The sequence below is a fragment of the Pezoporus occidentalis genome, unplaced genomic scaffold (assembly GCF_034315485.1).
Source record: "Pezoporus occidentalis ecotype Australia unplaced genomic scaffold, CSIRO_AGI_Poc_V1 ctg176, whole genome shotgun sequence".
Classification (NCBI taxonomy): domain Eukaryota; kingdom Metazoa; phylum Chordata; class Aves; order Psittaciformes; family Psittacidae; genus Pezoporus; species Pezoporus occidentalis.
The window spans coordinates 610,997-633,999 of NW_026913596.1; the positions used below are offsets into that span (position 1 = coordinate 610,997).

General features: G+C 54.6%; 1 protein-coding gene across 1 annotated transcript in view; it reads right to left on the reverse strand.

Annotated features, from left to right (window-relative positions):
* Positions 1 to 305: 305 nt before the first annotated feature.
* The window catches only part of AJAP1 (adherens junctions associated protein 1), a 34,786-nt gene continuing 12,088 nt past the window's right edge, over positions 306 to 23,003 (reverse strand). The window contains exons 2-6 of the mRNA XM_062614535.1: positions 20,067 to 20,743; positions 10,541 to 10,628; positions 7,006 to 7,248; positions 5,905 to 6,034; positions 306 to 843 (exon numbers count right to left, since the gene is read on the reverse strand). Of these exons, the coding sequence (XP_062470519.1) occupies positions 5,962 to 6,034; positions 7,006 to 7,248; positions 10,541 to 10,628; positions 20,067 to 20,743 (1,081 nt within the window). The 3' untranslated portion in view covers positions 306 to 843; positions 5,905 to 5,961. The remainder of the gene's footprint in view (positions 844 to 5,904; positions 6,035 to 7,005; positions 7,249 to 10,540; positions 10,629 to 20,066; positions 20,744 to 23,003) is intronic.

Here is a 23,003-nt window from a genome sequence, read left to right on the forward strand (position 1 = left end):
CGCCATCCCTCCTGTGGCTGGAGCAACCACCAGGCACTGCAGCCCTGGCTGACCCTGCCATGGTCACGTCCCAACTGCTGGAAAAGCATTTCCAAAAGGAACCAAAACTATATATATATATATATATATATATGTATACATACATATATATGTCTATACATACACACACACACGTATATATATGTATATATGTCTACCTATATATACACATATAGGTTCAAAAGGCAAGCTGCCAAAGTAGAAAACATCGGCTCACCTGGTTTGTATAATGCGTGTTAAAGAAATGAGACTTTTAGCCCATGACATCTTCTTTAAAAATGAGTATTTAAGATCTTCAAAAATTGCTACAGTACAAAAAGTGGTTGTGTGTGTATATATATATATATTTTCTCTCTACACGTATCGCATGTATGTACGCGGATGGACCGGAATGGATGACCCCACCAGAAGAGACGCCCCACTCGTCCTCCACAATGTTTTCCAGGCGTTAGCGACTCGGCTTCGGCTCCTCGCCAAGCCTTTGCATCGGTACATGGCACATAATGGTATTATTGGCACAGGTTCAGAGTCACGTCCACGTCCAGGCTCCAGGCGCTCAGCCCTTCCCTCAGTCCCCCGCCGGCTCCTCTTCCTCATGGGATCCTTTGCTCACGCATTTCCCTTCCTCTTCCCCACCAAACGCGCTCTCTGTCCATCGCAGTTCCCTACAGGCGTGTTCATTTGTATAAAAATAGATTTGGCCCATAGAACGCTGCTCTTTGAGTCTCCTACTGGTAAACAGAAATGGTAGGTACAGGTAACCCATTATTTTTGTATATTTTTTACAGGTTCACCAATGGAATCCTGTGAAGGACAAGAAGAAAAAGAAAGATTAAATCACGACAAGGGAACAGCACCATGACTTGCACTGCTGCTCTGGTGATCCCCTGGAGCCTTCCCCCGCCTCCCCGCAGGGCTCAGGGGCACAAGCACCAATGGCACCCTTGGGGATGGGCATGGAAGAAGCAGGGTGTTGGTGACCAGACACCAGTCTGTGGTGGGATCGGGACTGGGATCACTCCTTCAGCCTCCCCACTGAAGCCTCAGCCCTTCCCAGCCCATTCTCAGCCACGTTCCTCGAGGCAGCCCTCAGAGCAGGGCACACGTGATGGGCCGGGGATGCTTTTGATGAGCAGTGGAAGAGGTGGGTCTAAATGCACACTATTTCCTCAGGACCTCTTCCAAAGCATTATTTCCTTCTGATCCCCCTTGCATCCTGGGGTTGTTCATACTTGTGCTGAGAGCAGCGAATGCTCTGGCAGGTGAGAAGACAGTGATGAGCACTAACAAAATTCCCTAAAGTTAGATGCCCTAAAGAGATCAGTATGGAACTGGTTAAGCATCAAACCCAGAGATCCTACAGAAGTTCTTCTTAAGCTATTTATTTGCTGCCTTCCGAAAGCTCTCTCCCTACATAATCCTGAAACCTCCATGTGAAGGCAATTACTCCCCACCATCTGTGTGTGGCTGCTTGCTTCACATGCAGTATGACTTGGTGTGCAGTGTTACACACTGTAATGCATCCACTTCACATGCAGTATGACTTGGTGTGGAGTGTTACACACTGTAATGCATCCACTTCACATGCAGTATGACTTGGTGTGGAGTGTTACACACTGTAATGCATCCACTTCACATGCAGTATGACTTGGTGTGGAGTGTTACACACTGTAATGCATCCACTTCACATGCAGTATGACTTGGTGTGGAGTGTTACACACTGTAATGCATCCACTTCACATGCAGTATGACTTGGTGTGGAGTGTTACACACTGTAATGCATCCACTTCACATGCAGTATGACTTGGTGTGGGGTGTTACACACTGTAATGCATCCACTTCACATGCAGTATGACTTGGTGTGTAGTGTTACACACTGTAATGCATCCACTTCACATGCAGTATGACTTGGTGTGGAGTGTTACACACTGTAATGCATCCACTTCACATGCAGTATGACTTGGTGTGGAGTGTTACACACTGTAATGCAGCCAAGTGTCTCGAGACCACTGCCCATGTGTGGGCTTCATCCCCATCCAGTGCCCCCGGTCCACAGCTCTGCCCTGAGCCACACAAGCTGGCTACCAGCCCTGGGAAGGCTTTTTGTTCCAGGGCTCTTTCCTCAGCATTATTTGAAGGCAAGATGCCCAATCACCACCTCCAAGAACAAGGCTCCAGTCTTAATTAGCGAGACAGATTTGACTGAGTCCTTAATCTCCCGCGCCGGGGCTGTGCCGGGACTGCTGTTATTCCTCCAAGACAAGCCTGGATTTTTTACGATGACTCATTATCTGTTAATGTTAATACAAACCATTTGCTGTTGTTAGGCAGAACGGGGCCATCACAGCAGCTGCTCGCTGTGTTCAAAGCGTGGAATTACCACACAGCGCTGCGCATTTTATCCACCTTGTGCAGAAGCTGGGGTCAGATCAATGTTACCGCAGCCAGGATGATTTTTCAGGTCCCGGATGGCCACTTCCCTAACAGCAATGCCGAATGTTTACGTAGTCCTGGATGAATCCTATCTAACGCATGCATTGCAGGACGTACAATTTGTATTGTATTCCAAACAGCCTCTCTTTGTGCAAAGTAGGTCAGCGCTTGATCAACCTTACAGATTTTTGTATAATCTCATTCCATGGGGTTTTCAGTCAAAGAGAGCGGGATTAAGGACAAGAACAACACGAAATCTCAAACTTCATTTCAGAAAGCCCCAAAGACAGTATGAAATCAAACCAAAACTGCCTCCGTTTGCTGCAGTGCCCAGCCAAAGCCACTTGAGCCTCCAGCAAACTTCACCTTTTGGGTTGCAGAACGGCTGTTCCTGCCTCTGCCGCATCTCCTCTGTCATCTACTGTGATCAGGGCACAGGCAGTTTTGCTTCTTAAGCCCCCATGCAGATAATCCCTGAGCTGCCTGGCACAAATGCTATAAGTGACTGCTTTACTCTTCACCTAGACCAGCCCCAGGCCATGCTGTGGCTGCATCTGCACGCGGAGCTGCCAGTGCCTCAGCAGGGACCGTGCCAGAGGCACAGGAACGCTCTCCATCACTCCTCTTGGCACCGGATGAATCTGACCCCAGGAAATAACTTCAACATCTGCTTGCCGTGTAACCAGATGAGCTTCACCAGGTTTCCTGACACGAGCTCAGCGCTGCCTGCAGCTCTCCAGGCTGGAGACGGTTCCATGGTGCGGTCCCTTACATCTGCTGCCTGCACCCGCCCAGCCTTATGCTGCCAGCAGCACCCTCAAATGCCAGGCTGCCATTTAGGTACAGCACAGTGCTGACGGGCTGCCAGCTGCAAAGTGCACATTAAACTCCAACCGGCCTCCCGGTGCTCATCTAGTCCAAATGTCCTCACACCCTCTCTGCCCTGCGTCCGTCTTGCACCTCCAGCTCTGACTCTGCATGTTCAGAGGACTAATTTGCTTGTTAGACAGCTAGGAGCTGTGGAGGGCCATCAATTAAACCTTGTAAAAGGCTTTGAGCCTTTCCATGGAGTGAGGTTGCTGGCACGGGGTCCAGCGCAGTGTCCAACCCCTCCTGGTGCATGGCCGTGTGCCTGCAGAGTGAGGATTGCCCCCTGGCTTTGGGGTGCCCCCCTCATGCTGCACACACCAAGAGAAAGGGGCTGGGAAGAGAACGCTGCACACAACCCTTCCAGCCAGGATGGAGAGCATCCTTCCTCCTCCGCTGAGGGACAGGGCTTCAACACTAACTGCTGCCTCCAGGATGTGCTGCTGCTGCTGCTGGAAAAGCCAGCCAGGAAGACACTGATCTCTCCAGAAGAGGTGCAGCCCAAAGCATCAACTTCACCACCAGCCTCTCCTCTAGAAATGAGAGCTGGAAAGGTATCCTCATCCCACCATCCTCCTGCAGCATCCATACAGTGACAGCACAAGGCCACCCTAACGACAGGGAGACAGTCTACCAGGGAGCTTAACCCAATGCCTTCTCTGGGAAGGTTCTACCTCACACAGTGACATGTGCAACTTGGAATATCCCTTTTGCCTGCGGGATGTCCCAGCTGGCACACATGGATTCATGCAAAACGCATCCTTCAACCGGATGCTGCCAGCAGTAAAGCCCCCTCAGGAGACACCAACACTGAGACCCTGGCAGGTCCTCAACCTACCAAGCACATCATGATAGAAGATGTAGGAAACAGTACAGCACGGAAAAAATACTAAGTGACCCTTTTCTGACTTCCAAAGGATTTGGGCTGACCCCGTTCTGGGACGAGGGCAGTCTCTGCAGTACCTGCGCCGTGCTGATGCTCTCTCCATTACTCCCCACACACGGGAGGGATCTCTGGCAGCTGCCTGGCTCTCACCGTGATGAACCACTTATGCTTGTGTGCTCCCTAAACACCCGGTGCAAACACACACACGTCCATGTACACACGCAGAGAACAGCTTTGGATTAATCTCACTTTGCCAACATTAATGAAACCAAACACTAGCGTCCAGAGCTGGATAAATAATTGAAACCCTGTTATGGAGCTAATGCTCCAGGTACGACTCGGATAGATTTTTCCAGAGCGCGTCAATACGCGTTTTATGGATTCCATGAAAACGGGTCAATGAGAATTTCAAGGATTTAATAAGGCATGATGGGATGGCTTTGGGCTATTGAAGAAGATCTGTGGAGACGGCCAGGGAGCAGTCTTTGGCACCGAGATTCACAGGACTTCAGGCAGGAATTGCACAGGCTTCCCACAGCAGGCAAGAGCTCAGAGCTGCTCATCCTCCTTCCCTCTACTTCAGGCACAAGAGCTGCTGATGGCAGCTATGGGCAAAGCCACCAGCGGGCCGATGGGTGAACTCCTGCTCTGTGCCTTGTGCTCCCTGTGCACACCTCACCTGAGCTGCCCAGACACCGCCAGCCCCCAGCACAGCCGAGACCATTAACTTTTTATTCCCTTCCATTCTAATCTAATTATATTTCTGGGTTCAATAGCTGAGTGTAATGTTAAGCAGGCTATTCTGAGCAAGCTGCAGTCAGGGAAGGCTGCAAATTTCATTTACACTGAATATATGATTCATTACAGCAGGGATGTGGGACAGACCCATTAATTCACCTGACTGCGTGGCTCAGACGGGCACCGGTGCCCCACAGTGAGCCCCACGCAACAAACCCTAACTGCTCCTGCTGCTGCCTTCAACAGCAATACAAGGAGGGAAAAACGGCTCAAGGCAGCTCCAAACCAGGAAAGCATCCCCAACAGGGTACTCCTGAGAGCAGTACATCACACAACACAGCAGGACCTGAGGTGCGAACCTGGCTGCTAGGGACTGCACACGTGGGCTTGCAGGATGCGCTTCCCACAGGGCAAGGAAAGGCACAGGAGGAAGAGGACGAGGAGAAGGAAGAGGAGGACCCCAGCACCCTCACATGGCAGTGTTTATGACAGCAAACATCATCACATGAGCTTTCAGGTACCAAGGAAGCGTGCATGTCAGCGGCATGACTCATGAACGAGCTGGGCTGTCCATCATGCAACAAGAGGTTAATTACAGACCAGGCCACTTCACAGCATGGAAATTACTACTGCTTGTCGAGGTGGGCTGGAACCACAGGATCAGGCTTGAAGTTCAAGGCTGCCCCAGGGACCCATTACTCTTAAATCCACATCCATCTCAGTCCCTGCCTTTTTGCTCTGGCCTGACTGCAATTCACCTCTGTGGTACCCAGCATCCCATCCACAGCATCCTGTGGGCATCCCGAGAGGTGGTTTCTGACATCCCGAAAGAAGCAGGAGCAGGAGGACGCACCAGGCAGGAGGAGAGGAACCGCACGTGAGCAGGGGACGAGAGGCACGGAGCAGGCAGGGGACAGGCGTGGGGGGAGCGCGATACCTACCAGAAAACAGCCCGATGGCGTCTGCCCTGCCCCAGAAGTCAAACAGGTTTCGGCCAGTCAGCAGGAGATCTCAAACCATTTCTCAGACACAAAGGCCACGGGAATAAGATGCCGGTCAGAAGAAGAGGGTCTGCAGTGAGCACAAAAAGGGGCTTGCGGGTGCTGGTATGTAACACACCAGGAGCAAGCTGCGGTGGCCTGCAGCACAAGTCAGCTGGTTTAGAGGGCAAAACCAACCACCTCTCTAAAGTAACGCTTGGAATGGGCTTATCGGCCTTGGAAACCAGCGAGGTGCAAAGCACAACCCCATGCGCACGCAGATGCTGGTTAAAAAGCTGTTGGCTTCCAGGCTTCTCTCCTTCATGCAGGTAGACACCAGCTGGGGGTGGCACGTCCACCACGGCCAGCCAGGCTGTGCAGAGCACTGCATGCTCATTTCCTCCCTCAAAACCCTCCTCCTGATTCCCCCTCTGCCTCTGCTGGGAGCCACGCATCTACAGCACGGTAAAACCCCAGCAGCACCCAGTGAATGGGCTCGGGGAGCCAGGCCTGCTGAGCATCCCTCCTGACAGACATGGGGCATGCAGAGAAGTGCTCGTGCTTTCGCCCTGTGCCACCAGCTGCTCCCAAGACGCCTCGTTAAAGCATGATTATTTCACACCAGACTAAGAGCTCATTTGGCTCCTCCATTAATCACCCTGCTCACTCCCAACCCAGCGGCTCCCGTGATGCCGCTCAGCAGACAGCACGGATGCTGGACGCTGGGTCCAGCAGCATTTTGCGTGCTGTCGGGAACTGGAAAACGTGCGGTGCTCCACACTGCCAGGGCTTGCTGGTTGGACTCGATCATCTTAAAGGTCTTTTCCAGCCCAGTGATTCTAAGACTCCATTCTCTGATGCTGTGATATTCTAAGGCGACGCTGAGGATGGAGCTGCCTATGGGGCCAGTGGAGCCCTCATCCTGCCGATGAGGATGGATGTCACTGAGTAACATCCGTCAACGAGCACCACGGTTCAGAGAGACGGAGGAAGCTGGGAGAAGCCAGTGGGCATCTCCCGTTGGGAACCAGCACCGGCACGGCTCTCCCCATCCCGCCTTACCTGTTTCCATTGAAGGTGGTTTTATAGTCCCCGGGCGAGCGCAGCGCCTCCTCCGCGTAGACGGGCACGGGGGTGCGGACGCACTCGTGGGAGCACTGCAGCGTCTCGTTGTAGGCGGTGAAGATGTCGAGGGCGCTGGGCACGCGCGCGGGCGCGAAGTCGGTCAGGTTCTGGCAGCTCTCCTCCTGCTGGTCCAGCTTGCGCTGGTGGCTGTTGCGCCGCGGGCGCCCGCTCTGCGCGCAGCTGGGGACAGGAAGGGGGCATAAACTCATCTTATGGGCCCTTAGCTACACCTCACCCAGTGCTAGGTAAGGATTCCTTAGCTACACCTCACCCAGTGCTAGGTAAGGATTCCTTAGCTACACCTCACCCAGTGCTAGGTAAGGATTCCTTAGCTACACCTCACCCAGTGCTAGGTAAGGATTCCTTAGCTACACGTCGCTCAGTGCTAGGTAAGGATTCCTTAGCTACACCTCAGTGCTAGGTAAGGATTCCTTAGCTACACCTCACCCAGTGCTAGGTAAGGATTCCTTAGCTACACCTCAGTGCTAGGTAAGGATTCCTTAGCTACACCTCAGTGCTAGGTAAGGATTCCTTAGCTACACCTCACTCAGTGCTAGGTAAGGATTCCTTAGCTACACCTCACCCAGTGCTAGGTAAGGATTCCTTAGCTACACCTCACCCAGTGCTAGGTAAGGATTCCTTAGCTACACCTCAGTGCTAGGTAAGGATTCCTTAGCTACACCTCACCCAGTGCTAGGTAAGGATTCCTTAGCTACACCTCGCTCAGTGCTAGGTAAGGATTCCTTAGCTACACCTCGCTCAGTGCTAGGTAAGGATTCCTTACCTACACCTCACCCAGTGCTAGGTAAGGATTCCTTAGCTACACCTCACCCAGTGCTAGGTAAGGATTCCTTAGCTACACCTAGTGCTAGGTAAGGACCTACACCTCAGTGCTAGGTAAGGATTCCTTAGCTACACCTCACCCAGTGCTAGGTAAGGATTCCTTAGCTACACCTCACCCAGTGCTAGGTAAGGATTCCTTAGCTACACCTCAGTGCTAGGTAAGGATTCCTTAGCTACACCTCACCCAGTGCTAGGTAAGGATTCCTTAGCTACACCTCAGTGCTAGGTAAGGATTCCTTAGCTACACCTCAGTGCTAGGTAAGGATTCCTTAGCTACACCTCACCCAGTGCTAGGTAAGGATTCCTTAGCTACACCTCACCCAGTGCTAGGTAAGGATTCCTTAGCTACACCTCAGTGCTAGGTAAGGATTCCTTAGCTACACCTCACTCAGTGCTAGGTAAGGATTCCTTAGCTACACCTCAGTGCTAGGTAAGGATTCCTTAGCTACACCTCAGTGCTAGGTAAGGATTCCTTAGCTACACCTCAGTGCTAGGTAAGGGTTCCTTAGCTCTGCCTCGCTCAGTGCTAGGTAAGGATTTGGGTGCTCTGGGAAGATCAGCCACAATCAGGCAGTCACTTGGCTCGGCTTGGTTTTAAGGATCACATTTTAATTTTAGATGCGGGCTTTTTAGCATCAGAGGAATGACTTAACCACTCATTCCTTTATACCTGCAGGAAACGAAAGCCTTCTTTTAAGTGAGAAGATGCAGGGGAGAACAACGACGTGAAACGCTTCCCGTTTGGGAGGCACACGAAGGCTTTAACTTATGGGGATAAATAAGCTCGGAGCCCAGCCTGGCACAGCAGACGCCCTCCCCGTCAGCACAGGGATGACTGCCTCACGCTAACTCCCCTAGGATCACGGCTCCCGGTTCAGTCCATGGGGAACAAGGAGAGCACCAGGCAGCAGGAACCCGCCCTCCGTCAGGCTGGTCCTGTTTAAGGGGCTGGATGCTGATTTAATTAAGATGTCACTTTTACCCTGAGCGGGACAGACAGCGCCTATCGCAATGCTGGGGTTTGGGAAGATGCAGCTCCAGGGGCAGCGGCAGCCGGGGAGCAGCAGCACTGGGACAAGTCTTGCCCTGTACTGGCTGATGCAACCCAAAGAGACAGCCCCCGAAATAACCACCAGCTCCCCCAGCACGTTGCAGCAGCAACAAGGAGGACACTGGCGTGGCACAGCCATCACTCACCTCCCACCCAAGGGGACCAGTACCGCCCAGCCCTTGCCTGTACCAGCAGCACCGGGGGCAGCCCAACATGTGCCCTCAAACACCAAAGCTGTTCGGCAAATACCAGAGCTGAGCAAACTCATGGGGTGCTGCCTTCTGCCTGGGACACGCGGACCGTGCTTGTCTGCGGGGGTTCCCTGCTCATTTCCCCATCTTACCCATGGTAAACAGTTTCTGTTCCTCACTGATTGCTGTATTTATTTGTTTGCCCTTTTTGGCTTCAGCAGGAGGTTACTGGAGCTGTTCTGCTAAGCTGTGGTCAGCCAGATCAATGATACATACGGCTTACGACTGCTATTAGAGAAAACCCTCTGACAGAGTATTTCCCCTGTTCCTTCACTGGAATATTACTTCCAGTAAGCAAGTTTTGTCAAGTAAACCCCATCCGAGACACAGAAAGGAGCATCCCCGGCTGCACTCCTGATGTGTCCCCATGGGCTCACTCCCAGCAAAGCAAGCTCGGCTGCAGGGCGAGTAACCCCGCACTGTGGCCGGCTGCAATGCTGCACTACAGCTCTGCCCAGATTAAGATGCCTCCATAGCCCTGCAAATAGGTTTTCCTCTAATCCCGGGGAATGAGCAGGCTTCTTCCTCCACCAGCTTCTCTAATTCCCTCCTGGGTGCAGGAATCGATTTGCTGCAGTGCCCATGGAGAGCTCGGGTGGGCGGGAGGAGATGATGGAGGAGAGAACCCACCACGGCAGCTCTCCCACCGGCCCAGGGCTGCATCCGAATCCCTCGACCGGCAGCACTGACCTCAAAGTAGGCCAGTTTCCCTGGGAAAATAGGTAAAGCCACGAGTGCCTGAAGCGAAGCGCTAACCTATTTTGCCATACGCCCAGCCACGCTGAGAGAATAAAGGGGAGCAAATGAAGCTGGAGAAGCACAGGAGGGATGGGGCACACTTCAACCCGGCAGCACCCGAGGGGCTCAGAAGGTGCCCTTGCATCCCTGGGGTCGCAGGAAACTCAACTGCTTGGCTGAGCCAGGCTGGGGATTTAAGGAGCAGCAGCAAAGCTGCTTAAGCAAGGCTGCTGAGGAGGTGCCACCAGGCACGGGGCAGGTCCTGGCACCCTGAGGGAGCTCTTGCTGTGGCCAGACGCATGACTTTGACCTTCCCATGTGGCATCACGTGGCAGCGACTCAAGCCTGGAGCAGCGCTGTGCCTGTGCCCCAAGTGGGACCCACTGACCCCAGCCCCAAAGCACAGCAAACCCAGGGGCTTCAGCTCCCATTGGAGATCCCACTGCAAAACCCCATTTTCTCCTGCAATGCCTTTCCAAAGCTACCCCGGTGGATGCTGCAGGTGTTAGCACCCAGAGCTGTTAATGAAAAGGACTCCCCCATCCCCACGCCATCCTCCCCAGCCCAAGAGACCCAGGAGGGACCTTACCAGTTTTTTAAGACAAGAGTTGTTATCAGAGCGGCTATGACCATGATGAGGGACACGGTTATAGTGATTATCTGATGAACCGCCAGACCTGCGGAGAGAGGAAACGAGAGGGAATGGGAATGGGAGCCAAGGGGATCCCGCAAGGATGAGCAAAGCCCCTGCCACTCCCAGCCCCGGCAGACCTGATCCTCTCCCTGCTTACAGAGAGGCATCTTTAAGCCCAGCTTCTCATTTCCTATCCTCTCAAGTATGTTCCCTGTCAGCCCGAATTAGGCACGAAGAACGGAAGAGATGTGAAGCCGCATCCCCTCCGGGACAGAAAGGGAAACGTGAGCGCAGCCTTGCAGTGGGTGCAGGATTAACCAGAGATAATAATTACTGCACTAACTGCTGCTCACTTAGAAGGTCGGACGGGCTCATTTTCTCCTAATTCACCTTAAACAGGGTATAATTCTGGCTCGTGTATCAGTCCTAATGAGCAGTTTGGAAACAAAAGCATCTCGATGTACAGTATGTTTGTGATTTTGTGCTGCTTTACAGTTGCAATTTCGTAATGAAATGATTTTGCTGGCTGTGGCCCAAGGATGTGCTATTTTTCACAAACAGATGTTGCAGCTCCTGATGGATGGTATTTTTAATAAGTAAGTACATGTTGGCATGGCAGGAAAAGCAGCAGCTTTTTACATCTGTAGTTTCATCCATATATACGTATACATGGACCTGTGCGATACATGCGCAGCACTCCCAGCTATCCCGGGTGTGCACGGCTGCTTCTCCCTATGGAAGCCTGCACAGGCTTCCAACCGCTGTCCATGGGTGAGGATGAGGGTGGGACTTGGAGCAACCTGCTCTAGTGGAAGGTGTGCCTGCCCATGGCAAGGGTTGGAGCTGGATCCAGTTCCCTTCAACCCAGTCTAGGATTCCATGAGGTGGGCAGACGCTGCCCACCCGGCTGTTCTATGTACACCCATCCCTTCCCAGCAGCAGCAACAGTGGGTGGAAAACCCTCCTGGGAGAGACACACTGGGGACAGCCTGTGCCTCCTCCATAGCCCTCAGCACCACTCTCTGCAGGGACTTCGCACAGAGCATCCCTATGCTCCCATGGGAATGCCGCCCAGCGCTCTCCCACACTCCCAAGCAGTGGATTTGGGGCCATGCTGCGGCTCCCTGGCTTCCAGCACCATGTACCCCACTCAAGGCAGGCTCGCAGGAGACTGAGCAGCAGCCCAAGCCCCAGCGAGGCCAGGTTCATCAGTGGGATTTTAAACCTGGGATCACGCCTGCTGCTCTCGCAGGACACAAGTTTTCACTCCCTGGGAATTCATTACAGCATCTCACCCAGCTCTGCTCATCCCTGTGCCCCGGGGGGGTCGGGTCCCTGCCTGCTCCCACGCTGCCAACAACACTCATCAAGGGGGAAATGCTGCTTGTAAATCAACCGCTCCGGAATGCCAGCCTTGACAGTTTAATACAACAAAACCAAGGTCACCTCTGGGGAGTCTGTCCAAAAAGCATGGCCAGCACTCAGGAAGCACTCGCCAGCAGGGAACGCACGTTACCAGGTACAGGAGCGATGGCCCGGAACCCACCTGGTGACCACAGTGCTCTGGTGTCCGGCAGACCAAGAGTACTCACCTCCAAAACTAAAGCAGAAGGGGCTCTGAAATGTAGCGCGCACCCAGCAGCCTGTAGTGCTTATTCCACTTTCCCAGTGGATACACGATGGAGAGCTGGGATAAGAGCTGGAGAAGAGAGCAGGGATCTGGCTGGGTTTAAGGACAGGATGCTGTCCAGAGCGGGACACGGTGGACGTCACCAGCAAAGGGGTTTTCTAGAGGCAGGATGGAGGAGTAACAACTTCCTGAAGGCAAACGTTTCTGAAATGATGGCTTTTGGGTCCTGGCACGGTCCCAGTGCCAAGACAGCAGAAGGCAAGAGCCCAAAACACAGCAGATGCAGGATGCTGCAGCCCCCATGTATTTGGGGGTTCTCGTTCTGCTCCCCAGGGCTTCCAGCCACGTATTCCCTCCCTGGGGAGCCATGAGATGGACAGACGGACGGCTGCTCACCCGCACCCTGGCACAGCCGAGCGCAGAGGGACAGGAACATGCCAAGGTTACTTTTCTCCCTCAACTCAAGCACCTATTTTGCAAATGACCCATTCCCTCCACTTCCTCCCAATTACACTTCAACTGGCTCAACCACCAAGGCTGTCAGGACACAGAGCGGGTCAGGATGTGACTGCAAGGGCTGGGGACCTGGTGGCAGAGGACAGGGAGGACCCAACACCCCTGCACCAGCTCCATCAGGTCCCGACACTGGGAAGCAGCCCCTGGGCTGCCTCAGCTTCCCCACAACTGCTGCAGAGCCAGAGCTGAGTCTGCTGCTCTGCCTCCTGCTTCCACGTCCCAAGGGAATTCACAGGGATAGCGCCTTCTCCCGAAGGCGAGGCACGGAGAAGACTTCTGACCCTGTACTTTGGGAACCTGGCGGATGGATGCGAGAGGAGCCGTGTCCCGATGGGGCCGAGGAACGCAGCCAGCAGCTCCCAGGCGGCGCCACGTGTGCCGGGTCAGGAGTGATGCCCACCCCGGCGCCGGCGCATCCTTCGCGGCAATCTTGGAGCAGGTCCCAGTGGGACAGCGCCAACAAAGAGGGAGGGAAAGGCTCTAAAAATACACCAAACCCAGCCCAGTGCCCGAGTCCTTTGAGAACAGGAGCGGTGTCGGGATGAGACCTGCAAAGACAGGAGCAGAGGCAGAGACGGCGAGGACGCGGGAGAACCGAAGGATGCAATTAATCCCTGCACTTACATCATGGGGAAGGCGCAGGCAGAACAGATTGCAGGTGGCTGAGCGCCGGGAAGCATGGCAGCTCTCTGGAGCAGGACACATGGCTTTAAAGAAGGGCTGGATAATTTTAGACTCCATCACATACATAAGTTGCCATATGTACCAGCATGGAAGAAAGTTCCTTCACATCGCATATTAATTCTGCACCAGAGCCCAGGGATTTGAAGGGGACAGGAGATCACTTTCCCAACAACATTAAGCACGCCAGTGATGGAAACAGGGAAAGGGACCTGATGGGTGGTTTCCTAGGAATCCCTATAGCAGTGCCCACTGCAATAAAGGCTAACAGCTCTTTATTCTTACTTGGCAAATATATCAAATCCTTTCCTCGATATCTCAAATCCTTTCCCCTAGGCCTTCGCAGGAATGTACAGAACTGCACAGAGCAAAATCCAACAGAAACACCCCATCTGCAAGAGAAGGTGCTCATGGATGGGACATTCATGAGAGAAGGGAACATCCCATCTGGGACACCACCCGCAGGGAAAAGGCGAGAGGAAAGAGAGAGATGGTTCCAAAGACCACTGCATTATTTTAAACACAGCCCTAGGAGCCCATTCTGTCCACAGGAAAGGGACCTGGAGGATAAAATCAATAGCTCATAAAGGAAAATTACCCTCCTCCACCAGTGTGGGAAGCCTTCTGGCACATGTATAGCTCACAGTGAGAGCTCGTGCCCCCGGCACATGGAGGGAGCTGCAGGGCAGAACATGGAAGCAGGAATTCCGGTGGCTTGGTTTTGTTTGTAGCAAACACTGCACATGGCAAAGCTTGGATCCCAGTGAGCTACAGACACGGTGCTCCCTTAATTACACCTCAATAAGCGGTGAAGAAAGGAGCTGCCAGCAGGACCAGGGCTGGCACTGGGAATGGCATCGGTGAGTGGCCGGTGAGTTCAGCACCGGCTGCCAACGCCTCATCCCTGCACAGGGACCACGAGCGGCTCCCTCTCACCAGGCTTTTACCAGGCAATTTGACGCAGTGACCATTTAACCGGAGGGTAATTACAGGAGGAGTATTTAATGGAATTGAAAGTGTGTCCAAACCCCTGCGCTTCTGCTGGTGCAGCAGAAATTCACGTGTCGCCTGCCAGGAGGGAAAGCTCTTCAAAGGCGCTCTTTGAACCCTCGCAAGCACTCAAAGAACGCTGGGTTTTTCCACTGCTGCACTGTCCGAGCGAGCTCTGCTCTCAATGGGGACTTCAGGTCCCGTCCTGCGGCGAGAAACCCAACCTCAGCTCCCCAGGGGCAGCAGCTCTGCGGTAACCTGCAGAGCACAGCCCCAGCATCCCAGGAAAAACCCCATCTCCTCCAAGCCAGCAAGCGCCGGGGCTTGCTTTTCTGTGTTACTTTAAAGACCAGCTATTTGCCAGCGAGATGAAAGCGCTGAGTTTTGGCCTTTCCGGCCACCTTTTGAAACGGCTCCCGGACAGCTCTGCATCAACGGAATTAATTCCACGAGAAAATCCATTCGAGGCTAATGTCTGCTGCTGCAGAAGTGCGCAACGGCAGCGAACAGGAGATATAAGCTCTTAATTAAAAACAAAGAGAACCTCTATCCCCCAAGGCCTTTATTTCAACAGCCCTGCTTAGGGAGCCCGTATTTTTCATTTTCCCAATAAAAACAGCTACGAGCTGCAACTCTTTGAAGACCCTTGTCAAGGCCTCGGAGCTGCATAACATTAAGAGAGGGAAAAACAGCTCTGCTTTATTCTGGAGAGCGTAATCGGAGTTACCTTCAGTGGTAGAAAACAACAGACACTCCAAAAACCTGCTGCACCTTCCTGCACAAGCGCCACGTGGATGCCTTCCTTGCTCCTTCCTCTGCCTCAGCCTTCCCACAACTCCCAGTCTGAATCTAAATGCCAAAAGAAGGGAAATCTCCCAAACAGAAACTAGGGCTGGGTCTGCCAGCATGCACTGGGGAACAAGGTGGGGCTTGTACGGCATCGCAGCACTGATGGAGAGGGAAGTGGTGATGGCAGCAGGATTTACACCTCTCCCTCAGCAAAGCATCACACTAAACTGGGGAGAGACCATTCCAAATGGGCTCCCGGTAATGAGCATCAAAAAGGGGCTGGCTCTCAGGAGTGGCTGAAGATCTTATAGGGAAGGAAACAATGAAAATACAGACAGAATTGGTGCCATGGCAATTGTTCCTGGCCAAAATAACCTCCTAAGTCACTTCCACGGTGAGCATCAAAGCCCACACAGAAGCCAACAACTGATGCCGGAGCCACCACCTCGGCCCAGTCCCACATCTCCCAGCATGATGGCTGATCAGTACCTGCTGCCTGCAAGAGCCAGCAAAGGACTCACACAGTCACGGACTGGTTTGGGTTGGAAGGGACCTTAAAGCTCATCCAGTTCCAACCCCTGCCACGGGCAGGGACACCTTCCACTAGAGCAGCTTGCTCCAAGCCCCGTCCAACCTCGCCTTGGACACTGACAGGGATTCCTCTTGGGGGATTCAGCAACAGCCCATGACGCTGAGGCTGGCTCCCTGCTGGCATCCCAGCAGGCAGAATGTGGCTGGAAGAGCCAAGTGATCCCAGAGTAGGGAACAGCCAGGCTGCTGAGCTCCATGGAGCCTCCCCAGTCTGCAATAGCTGAGCATTGGGTACCACATCTCCAGGCAGAAGTGTGCAATGCCAGTGCAGTGGGTGACCACTGGTCAGTGAGGCACGTGAGCCTGGCAACTGGCCACCAGCCTGCTCTGGGCATCGTTCCCAGCTGCCTTGGGACACAGGGACATCAGTGCCAGTGGCTGCCAAAGGGGCTCTCCCTAAAGTGGGGTCTTCTCATGGGGCTCAGCATCCCACCCTCATCCCTGCCAGGGCACCAGGACATCTCTTCCCGAACATCGCAGAGAGGCTGGGAAAAACCCACTGGACTTGAGAGGCTTTACAGCTTCCCAGCCATCAGAAACTGCATCTGATCCCTGAAAGCTTCAGCCAGCTGATAAAGCTGCCTTCGGACAGAAAAATTCAATCAAGAGCGTTCTGTGGCAGTCCTGCTGCAACCGCAGCCACAAACGGCCTTTCCCAGGGGGGATCAGTCAAACCCTACTGCTGTTTAATAGCTTGGAAGGAAAATAATTACAGACACCTATGAAAACACCAGGGTTAAACAGAGGGGAGGAGACATGGCAGAAGTCCTGGAATACCCTGCTCTGGTACAAAGCCTGGAGCTGCCTGACCAACAGAACCTCCTTGAGCCCCCTCCTCTTGCCTTTGGAGCAGCATCTGGGCTGGCAAAGCCCCTTGGTTTTCCCCCTGGTAAACCAGGATGCTCAGCTCTGAGACCCAGCCCAGTGAGCTGAAGTGAAATACAGCTCTTTAGCAAAAAAACCCCACCATGGTTCCTGGAAACCTCCTGGTATTTGGGGCTGGGACTGATGAAAGGAGAATATCCTCCTCCTGCTGCTGCGGAGAAATATTCTTGCCAAGAATGAAGATCCTGGAGGCTTAAGCTAAAGACACTGGGACTTATCTGCTCAGGTGCTACAGCAAATATCACCGAGCAATAAATACTTGCGAGAGCAGCAGAGGAAAGCTCCTGGCTCATTCAGGCACACGTGGGAGAGGGCACACACGCACGACAGCATCTGCTAATCCCAGAGGAGACAGTGCCTTCTCCCTTGCCAGAGAGAGCTCAGCTCACGGATGCGTTCCCTTCCTGCTTCAGCCATCATCCTCACCCTTCAGCCTTACAAAGGATCCTTTGGGAACCCCCGGTGAGGGCGACCAGTGGGTGCTGGTGCAGGGGGTACCAACCAGCCCCTCACCTCCCGTCCGGCCCCTGGCTCCCCACGCCTCTGCACAGCAGATCAAAGAGGCGGCTCCATCCCGACCGCCCAGGGTCTTCTTTTAAACACATTTTATCTTTAATTAATTCCTTTGAAGCCTTTTGCATCCAGTATCTGCTCGCATCCAGCGCCCCCTCTCCCGCACCCTCTTTCTGAAGGCAGGGTCGTCTCCCAGCAGGGAAGCTAATGTCTCTTTAGGATTATTTATCCCCGATGCGCTCCCAGACAGCAGTGGGGAAGGAGCCAGAAGATGTTCTGGGGCCCACAGCAGCACCCACACAGCCTCTTGCCTCCATCCGGAGCACCCTCACCTATTAAACCCTCACCTCTGCCCCATCCTGAGCAGAGCACGGCGCCAAACTCAGGGTGTACCAGCAATCAAACTGCCATTAAGAGCAGCAGACGGCACATAAAGTCTTCTGCCTTATAAAGCACTTTAAAGGTTTAATTAAAGACGGCTTTATTCTAATAATACTGAGAGGAAAACCTCGGACAGCCCAGCCAGCACAATTCCTGCCTTCTCTGATTCATTCTTCTCTTCTCTCCTTGTTTTCAGCCCACGGTACTGGAGGATGCTCAGCCTTGGTGGAGGAGCTGAGCCTGCACAGGGAGCATCCACCCCGGTAAAGGTCCCCACGGCCCTTCCCTCTCACTGCATGCTGGCATGTTAATTATTCCTCTCCTTCTACGCTCCAGCCTAAACTGACTCTGACAGCCCCCGAGAAAGGAAGCACGTTTCTGAAAGCACAAGCACAAACCACGCCTGGGTGAACATATTGCGTCCCCATCTGACTGCCACCGCCCGCTGCCAGGCGCCGGGCAGGCGGAGGTGGCACCGGGACAAAGGCACCTGAGCACTGGGTGACCCAGAGCATCCCCGGCAGCACCCACTGCACGGAGCAGCAATACCAAAGCGCATGGATCCGCTCGCCTCCTCCTCTCCTCCCTACCTGCAGTGTTTTCTACTCTGTGGGATTTTTTCTGAGCTTGTTTTTTGCTGCTCATGACTCACAGACACATTGTTTTTGGCTTTTTTGCTGCCTTCTTCAGCGAGGAGGAGTGGGGTGAGAGGAAGATCTAAGCGAGCAGGATTGCTTTTGCTGCTTGTCTAAGTGAGTGCTGCTGCCTTCGTGATGCACTCCCACCCTGCGGACCCCCACGGTCTCCCATCCATCACCAGGTCTCCCCCTCCCCAGCACCACCAGTAGCAAATCCCTTCCTGACAACGCGTGCAGGGAAGCGAGGGAATGGTGGTGAAGCATTGCCTTCGTCAGCATGATGGCAGCACCCAATCCAATGGGAATGGGTGCTGCTGGGTGCTGGGGATCACGGGGTCCCCAGCTCCCTTGGGTGCCACAAACAAGTGGGACCAGCCTGACCCAAGGGGAAGCCAAAGGACCACAAGCAGTGAGCTCAGCATCCTTCCCTCCTTACCTCCCTCTGCCCCCACCGTGGGCTCCCATTGTGATGTGCAGCACTTTACAGGATGAGGGCTGGCAGTGCTCACTGAGGCAAATCAGAAGTACAGGCAAGTTACCTAATCCTAATTTGTAGCCATATGTTTTTCCCAGCAGAGAACAAACACTTCCAGCTGCTAAAGCTTACGCAACGGAGAGGAGCCGGGCCTGAAAAATGCATGGGCGCATCGCCAGCAACACCGGCATCGGCACGGACGGCGCTTCCAGGCACCGCAATGCTCATCCCAAAGCAGAGCGACAGCTCAGTGCTCCCCGCGGGAGCAATCCTGGGTGCTCAGCCCCAGCCACGGATGGAGAAGCAGATCTGGAGCTCTGGCTCTTTTCAATTGAGGGTGGCCAGGCCCAGATCAAAGAGGTCCTTTAGCCCCGGGAAGGAGTTTATCGCATTCACCACTCGGCGCAAAGAAGTTAATTAGCAAAAACTGCGGCCCTGGAAAGAGGCCCTAATGAGGGCTAAGAGCTGGCAGATTAAAGCAGCCGGTCCCTTGGGAGGCTGCCGGGGCTGCGGCTCCCTGCCGACACCAACACCGGCAGCACCGGCTCAGCCTCACCTGAACCCGGCAGTCAACTCCAATCACCGTGCACCAGCACATGCCGGGAGCCAACATTCCACGTGCTGCTGCCACAACCAGGCCCCTGGACCCCATACACCCAACCGGGCAATGCCACCGAGGCACCGACCGTGGTAGGTTTGGTGCCTCCGCAGCATCACCCTCAGTGCCCCTCGGTGGGCAGATGAGGCTGAGGATCTCGTCACGCAGCGAGCCCTCGCGCCAGCACTCGTCACCGGTACTCCCTCGCTAATCTGTCCAGCCAGTTCCACTCTTTTATCCAAAAGGTGTGTAGGTTGGGAGATTTTCGGCGCTATAAATATCTCCCTTAAGTCAGCAACAACATCACGGATGCCTCCTCTCTTTCTGCCAAGCAGGCCGGGCTAGATAAACTAATTGGGATTAAGATTAGGCCATAAAATTCTTCTTTGATTCAACCAGAAAATCACTGTGGGCTAAAAGCAGTCGCTGCACAGCGAGCGCATTCTGTAAACTCCGCAGCGATACCCCACGGTTTAATACCAGCAATAACAAATATAATTTGAAATAAATGGGAAGCAGCTTCCCCATCCATGTCCACGCAGCAGACAGCGCTGGGGGGACGCACCGCTGTGCCGAGCGCCACGCTGAATGCGATTACGGGCGATGGGGCTGGATATCGCTAATGGGAAACACAGGGAGCTGCTGGAAAACGCCTTGGATAATAGCCACGGAGCAGAGGAGCCGCTTGCTGTATGAGCACCCTTATTTAACATCACACACCTCTTCTCCATGAGCCTCACACCGCGGTGATCCCCAAACCATCCCGGTCCCTCCACTGCCCCGGCAGACCCTACCTGTGCTGTCTCCCAGCCCGCGGGGCGGGCGAGCATCCTTGCCACCACTGCTGTGGCCGGCGGCCGGCTCGACGGTGCTGGTGCGGCCGGGGCTGCTGCGGGGCACATCCCCACCGGGCACAGGAGCCGGGGTGCTGGGGGGCACGTGGGGCGGCGTGGCGGCAGTGGCAGCAGCGGTGGTGGTGGTGGCGGTGGTGGTGGCAGCGGCGGTGGTGGTGGTGGTGGCGGCGGCGGTGGCGAAGGAGCCGGGCAAGGTGCTGCTCTCCAGGGAGTCCTCCTCGCCCGTGGGGCCCCACACGATGACCTCGGGCAGCGCTGTGGGTCGCCCGTCCCGTGGGGAGAAGCCGCGGCCGCGCAGATGCCGCCGGCCCCTCCGGGAGCGTGGCTGGCGCGGGGGGTGCCCGGGGGGCAGCGGGGTGGCGGGGGGGGGCCGTCGGGAGCGGGGTCTCTGCGGGGGGGTCGGGGGCGCGCAGGTCCAGGACGGTCCCGGGTGCCGCAGCTCCTCTGTGCTCCCTGTGTCCCACAGCGAGCCACGGGACAGTCTGTGCCGGAGCGCCGGCCGCGGGGAGAGCCTCCCGCCGGCACCGCTGGCTGCGGGCTGGCAGCTGGCGAGGTCCATGGCTAGGTGGAACATGGCTATTAAAATCCAAGCATGGCTTCCGAGCGGGCAACCTGACCTGTGGAGAGACAGCGACCCTGTTAGAAAGGCGCAGGAGCGACCCAGGCATCCACCCCGGCACAGCCCCCAAAGCCGTGCCATCCTCCTCCCTCCTGAGCCAGCATCACCAGGCATCCTGCCACCGCAAAACCCACCACCATGAGCTAGGACCCCCATCGAGCCCGCGACTTTGCTGCTCTTCGGTCGCTGTGATGTGAGGATGGGTTGTGCCATGAAACGCAGCCAGCATTGCCCAAACTCGGCTCTTCCAGATGAATTCCCTAAAGCAGATGGCACAAACAGCGCCAGCAGCACGAGCCGCACTCCAGGGTCTCTACACTGCAGGAGTCTTGGGGTTCTCTGCTCCCCAGTTCTCCAAGCCAAGGTACAAGCCCACAGTGAGCACTGGTATCAACCCCTCCATGAGCTGAAGCAGAAGATACCTGGCCCCCTGCATTTGCACATGGAACCCATCTCCCACCGCGGTGGTCACCCACGCAGCAGCAGGAGCATCCCCCTGCACCGAATGTGACCCAGTTTCCTTGGCACAGCCCCTGACCCAGCAGGGAAGGACGAGCAGCCCCATCCTCAGGGGCTCTGCACCTTCCAAGGCTCTGCTCCACTCACGCCTCCTCCTAAGATGCTCCCCCACGTGAAGCACGGTGTTTCATGGCAGGAAACTGCCACGTACGCATATTCCTCTTGTTCTCTTTTCCTTTCTTTTTCCCCCAGCACAAAACATCCTTAGGCCAAAGCCCAGAAATCTTTACTCCCTTTTATTCAGCTTTTACCCAAGAAGGACTTTTGTCGAACTCAGCAGGAGTTAATGAGAGCTTTACATGGCTAAATAGACTAATCCTCCGCAGCGCTGCGCCCCGCACAGCCCTTGGTAGCACACCAAAACGTGCATCTGCTTGACACAGGCATTCGTGCACTCCCTCCCGTGCATGAGCAAATGGAGCTAAAGGAGCTGACCTGGATACTCCCAGGCCCAGCCTTTTCCTGCTCAGAGGAGCTCTTGCCTTTTTTGTCCCTAATTGGGTGTTTTTTCAAAGCGTAACAGCACTTATTTTGGGGAGGAGAAAGGTGACGCAGGGGAAGAGCGCAGAAGGAGAAAGGGAAGAGCCAGAAACAGATAACAGAAACCAAAATAGTTCAGGCTGGGGGAGGAAGGGTTTCGAAGCTTCAAAAAAGCCAAACCACCCAAGAGATGATGGTGATGGCACGATTTTATGAACAGCAGCTGAACAAGGCACAGGAAGGTGCACCCAACCCAAACCTGGTGCTCACTAAATCCCAGCTACCACGTGGAAGCTTCCAAAAGCCAAATTGCTGGTACCCAGGAGGGGCAGTTCACAGGGAAAACTCTCTTTTCTCCCTTCTTCCCATTCCCTCCTGCCTGCTTGTGACATTCTCAAGCTGCAGCAACAGCAGCCCTGAGCCTATGGGGGTTTGGTCCTGTGCGGGACCTCCCCGAGCATCCCTGCGCTGCTCCCTGCAGCGTCAGAAGGACACGTGGGAAAACACAGCGTACAACACCCAGCCTCGCACATGGGTGTCCCTCACTCCTGGCATCACCCCCAGGCCAGAGCCTCTGCTGATGGTGGACACCCACAGCTCAGGGTGGGCAGCACCCCATCCCGCCCCAAGGATGGTGAGGGTTACCCTCAAGGGATGCTGGCCAAGCGGCTGTCACCCAAGGAGCATCCTCCTGGCCACCCCATCAGCCGGCACAGATCCAGAGAGTGGCTTTGGGACGGGAGCAGCGAGCCCAATTACCTCAGAGGAATTCTGCGTGGCATGCGATCTTCTGAGGGCTTTGCAACAACAGATAAGAGCAAGTGTCCTTCAGAATAAATAGCAGCGTGTAGGAGTTGCCGTTGTCTAGGCAACGCAGCGCGATGTGCTCGGCGCGGTGGCGGAGGGATGCGGCAGTGCCAGAGGCAGGACCACCCGGACCTCACCCCAACACCCCTCCCGCTGCCCTGGTCCCCATCAAAGTGGGTGGCAAGAGACACGTCCCCAAAGGCAGCCCAGAGAGTAGGGGTAGGAGGATGCACCAGCCAGGGCCATGATTACACCGCTCACTAAATCCTATGGAAATCAGGATTTTGGCTCTTCATGAACACAAACAACCGTTTCTCCATCACAAAGAGATGAGGAGCATGGGCAACCTTCATGTTATTCCTTTTTCCACCTTGGAGGTGAATGGGAATGTTACCCCAGAACACTTCTCAAAGTCAAAGAAAAATTCAACAAAACTCTGAAATTAGGTTAAA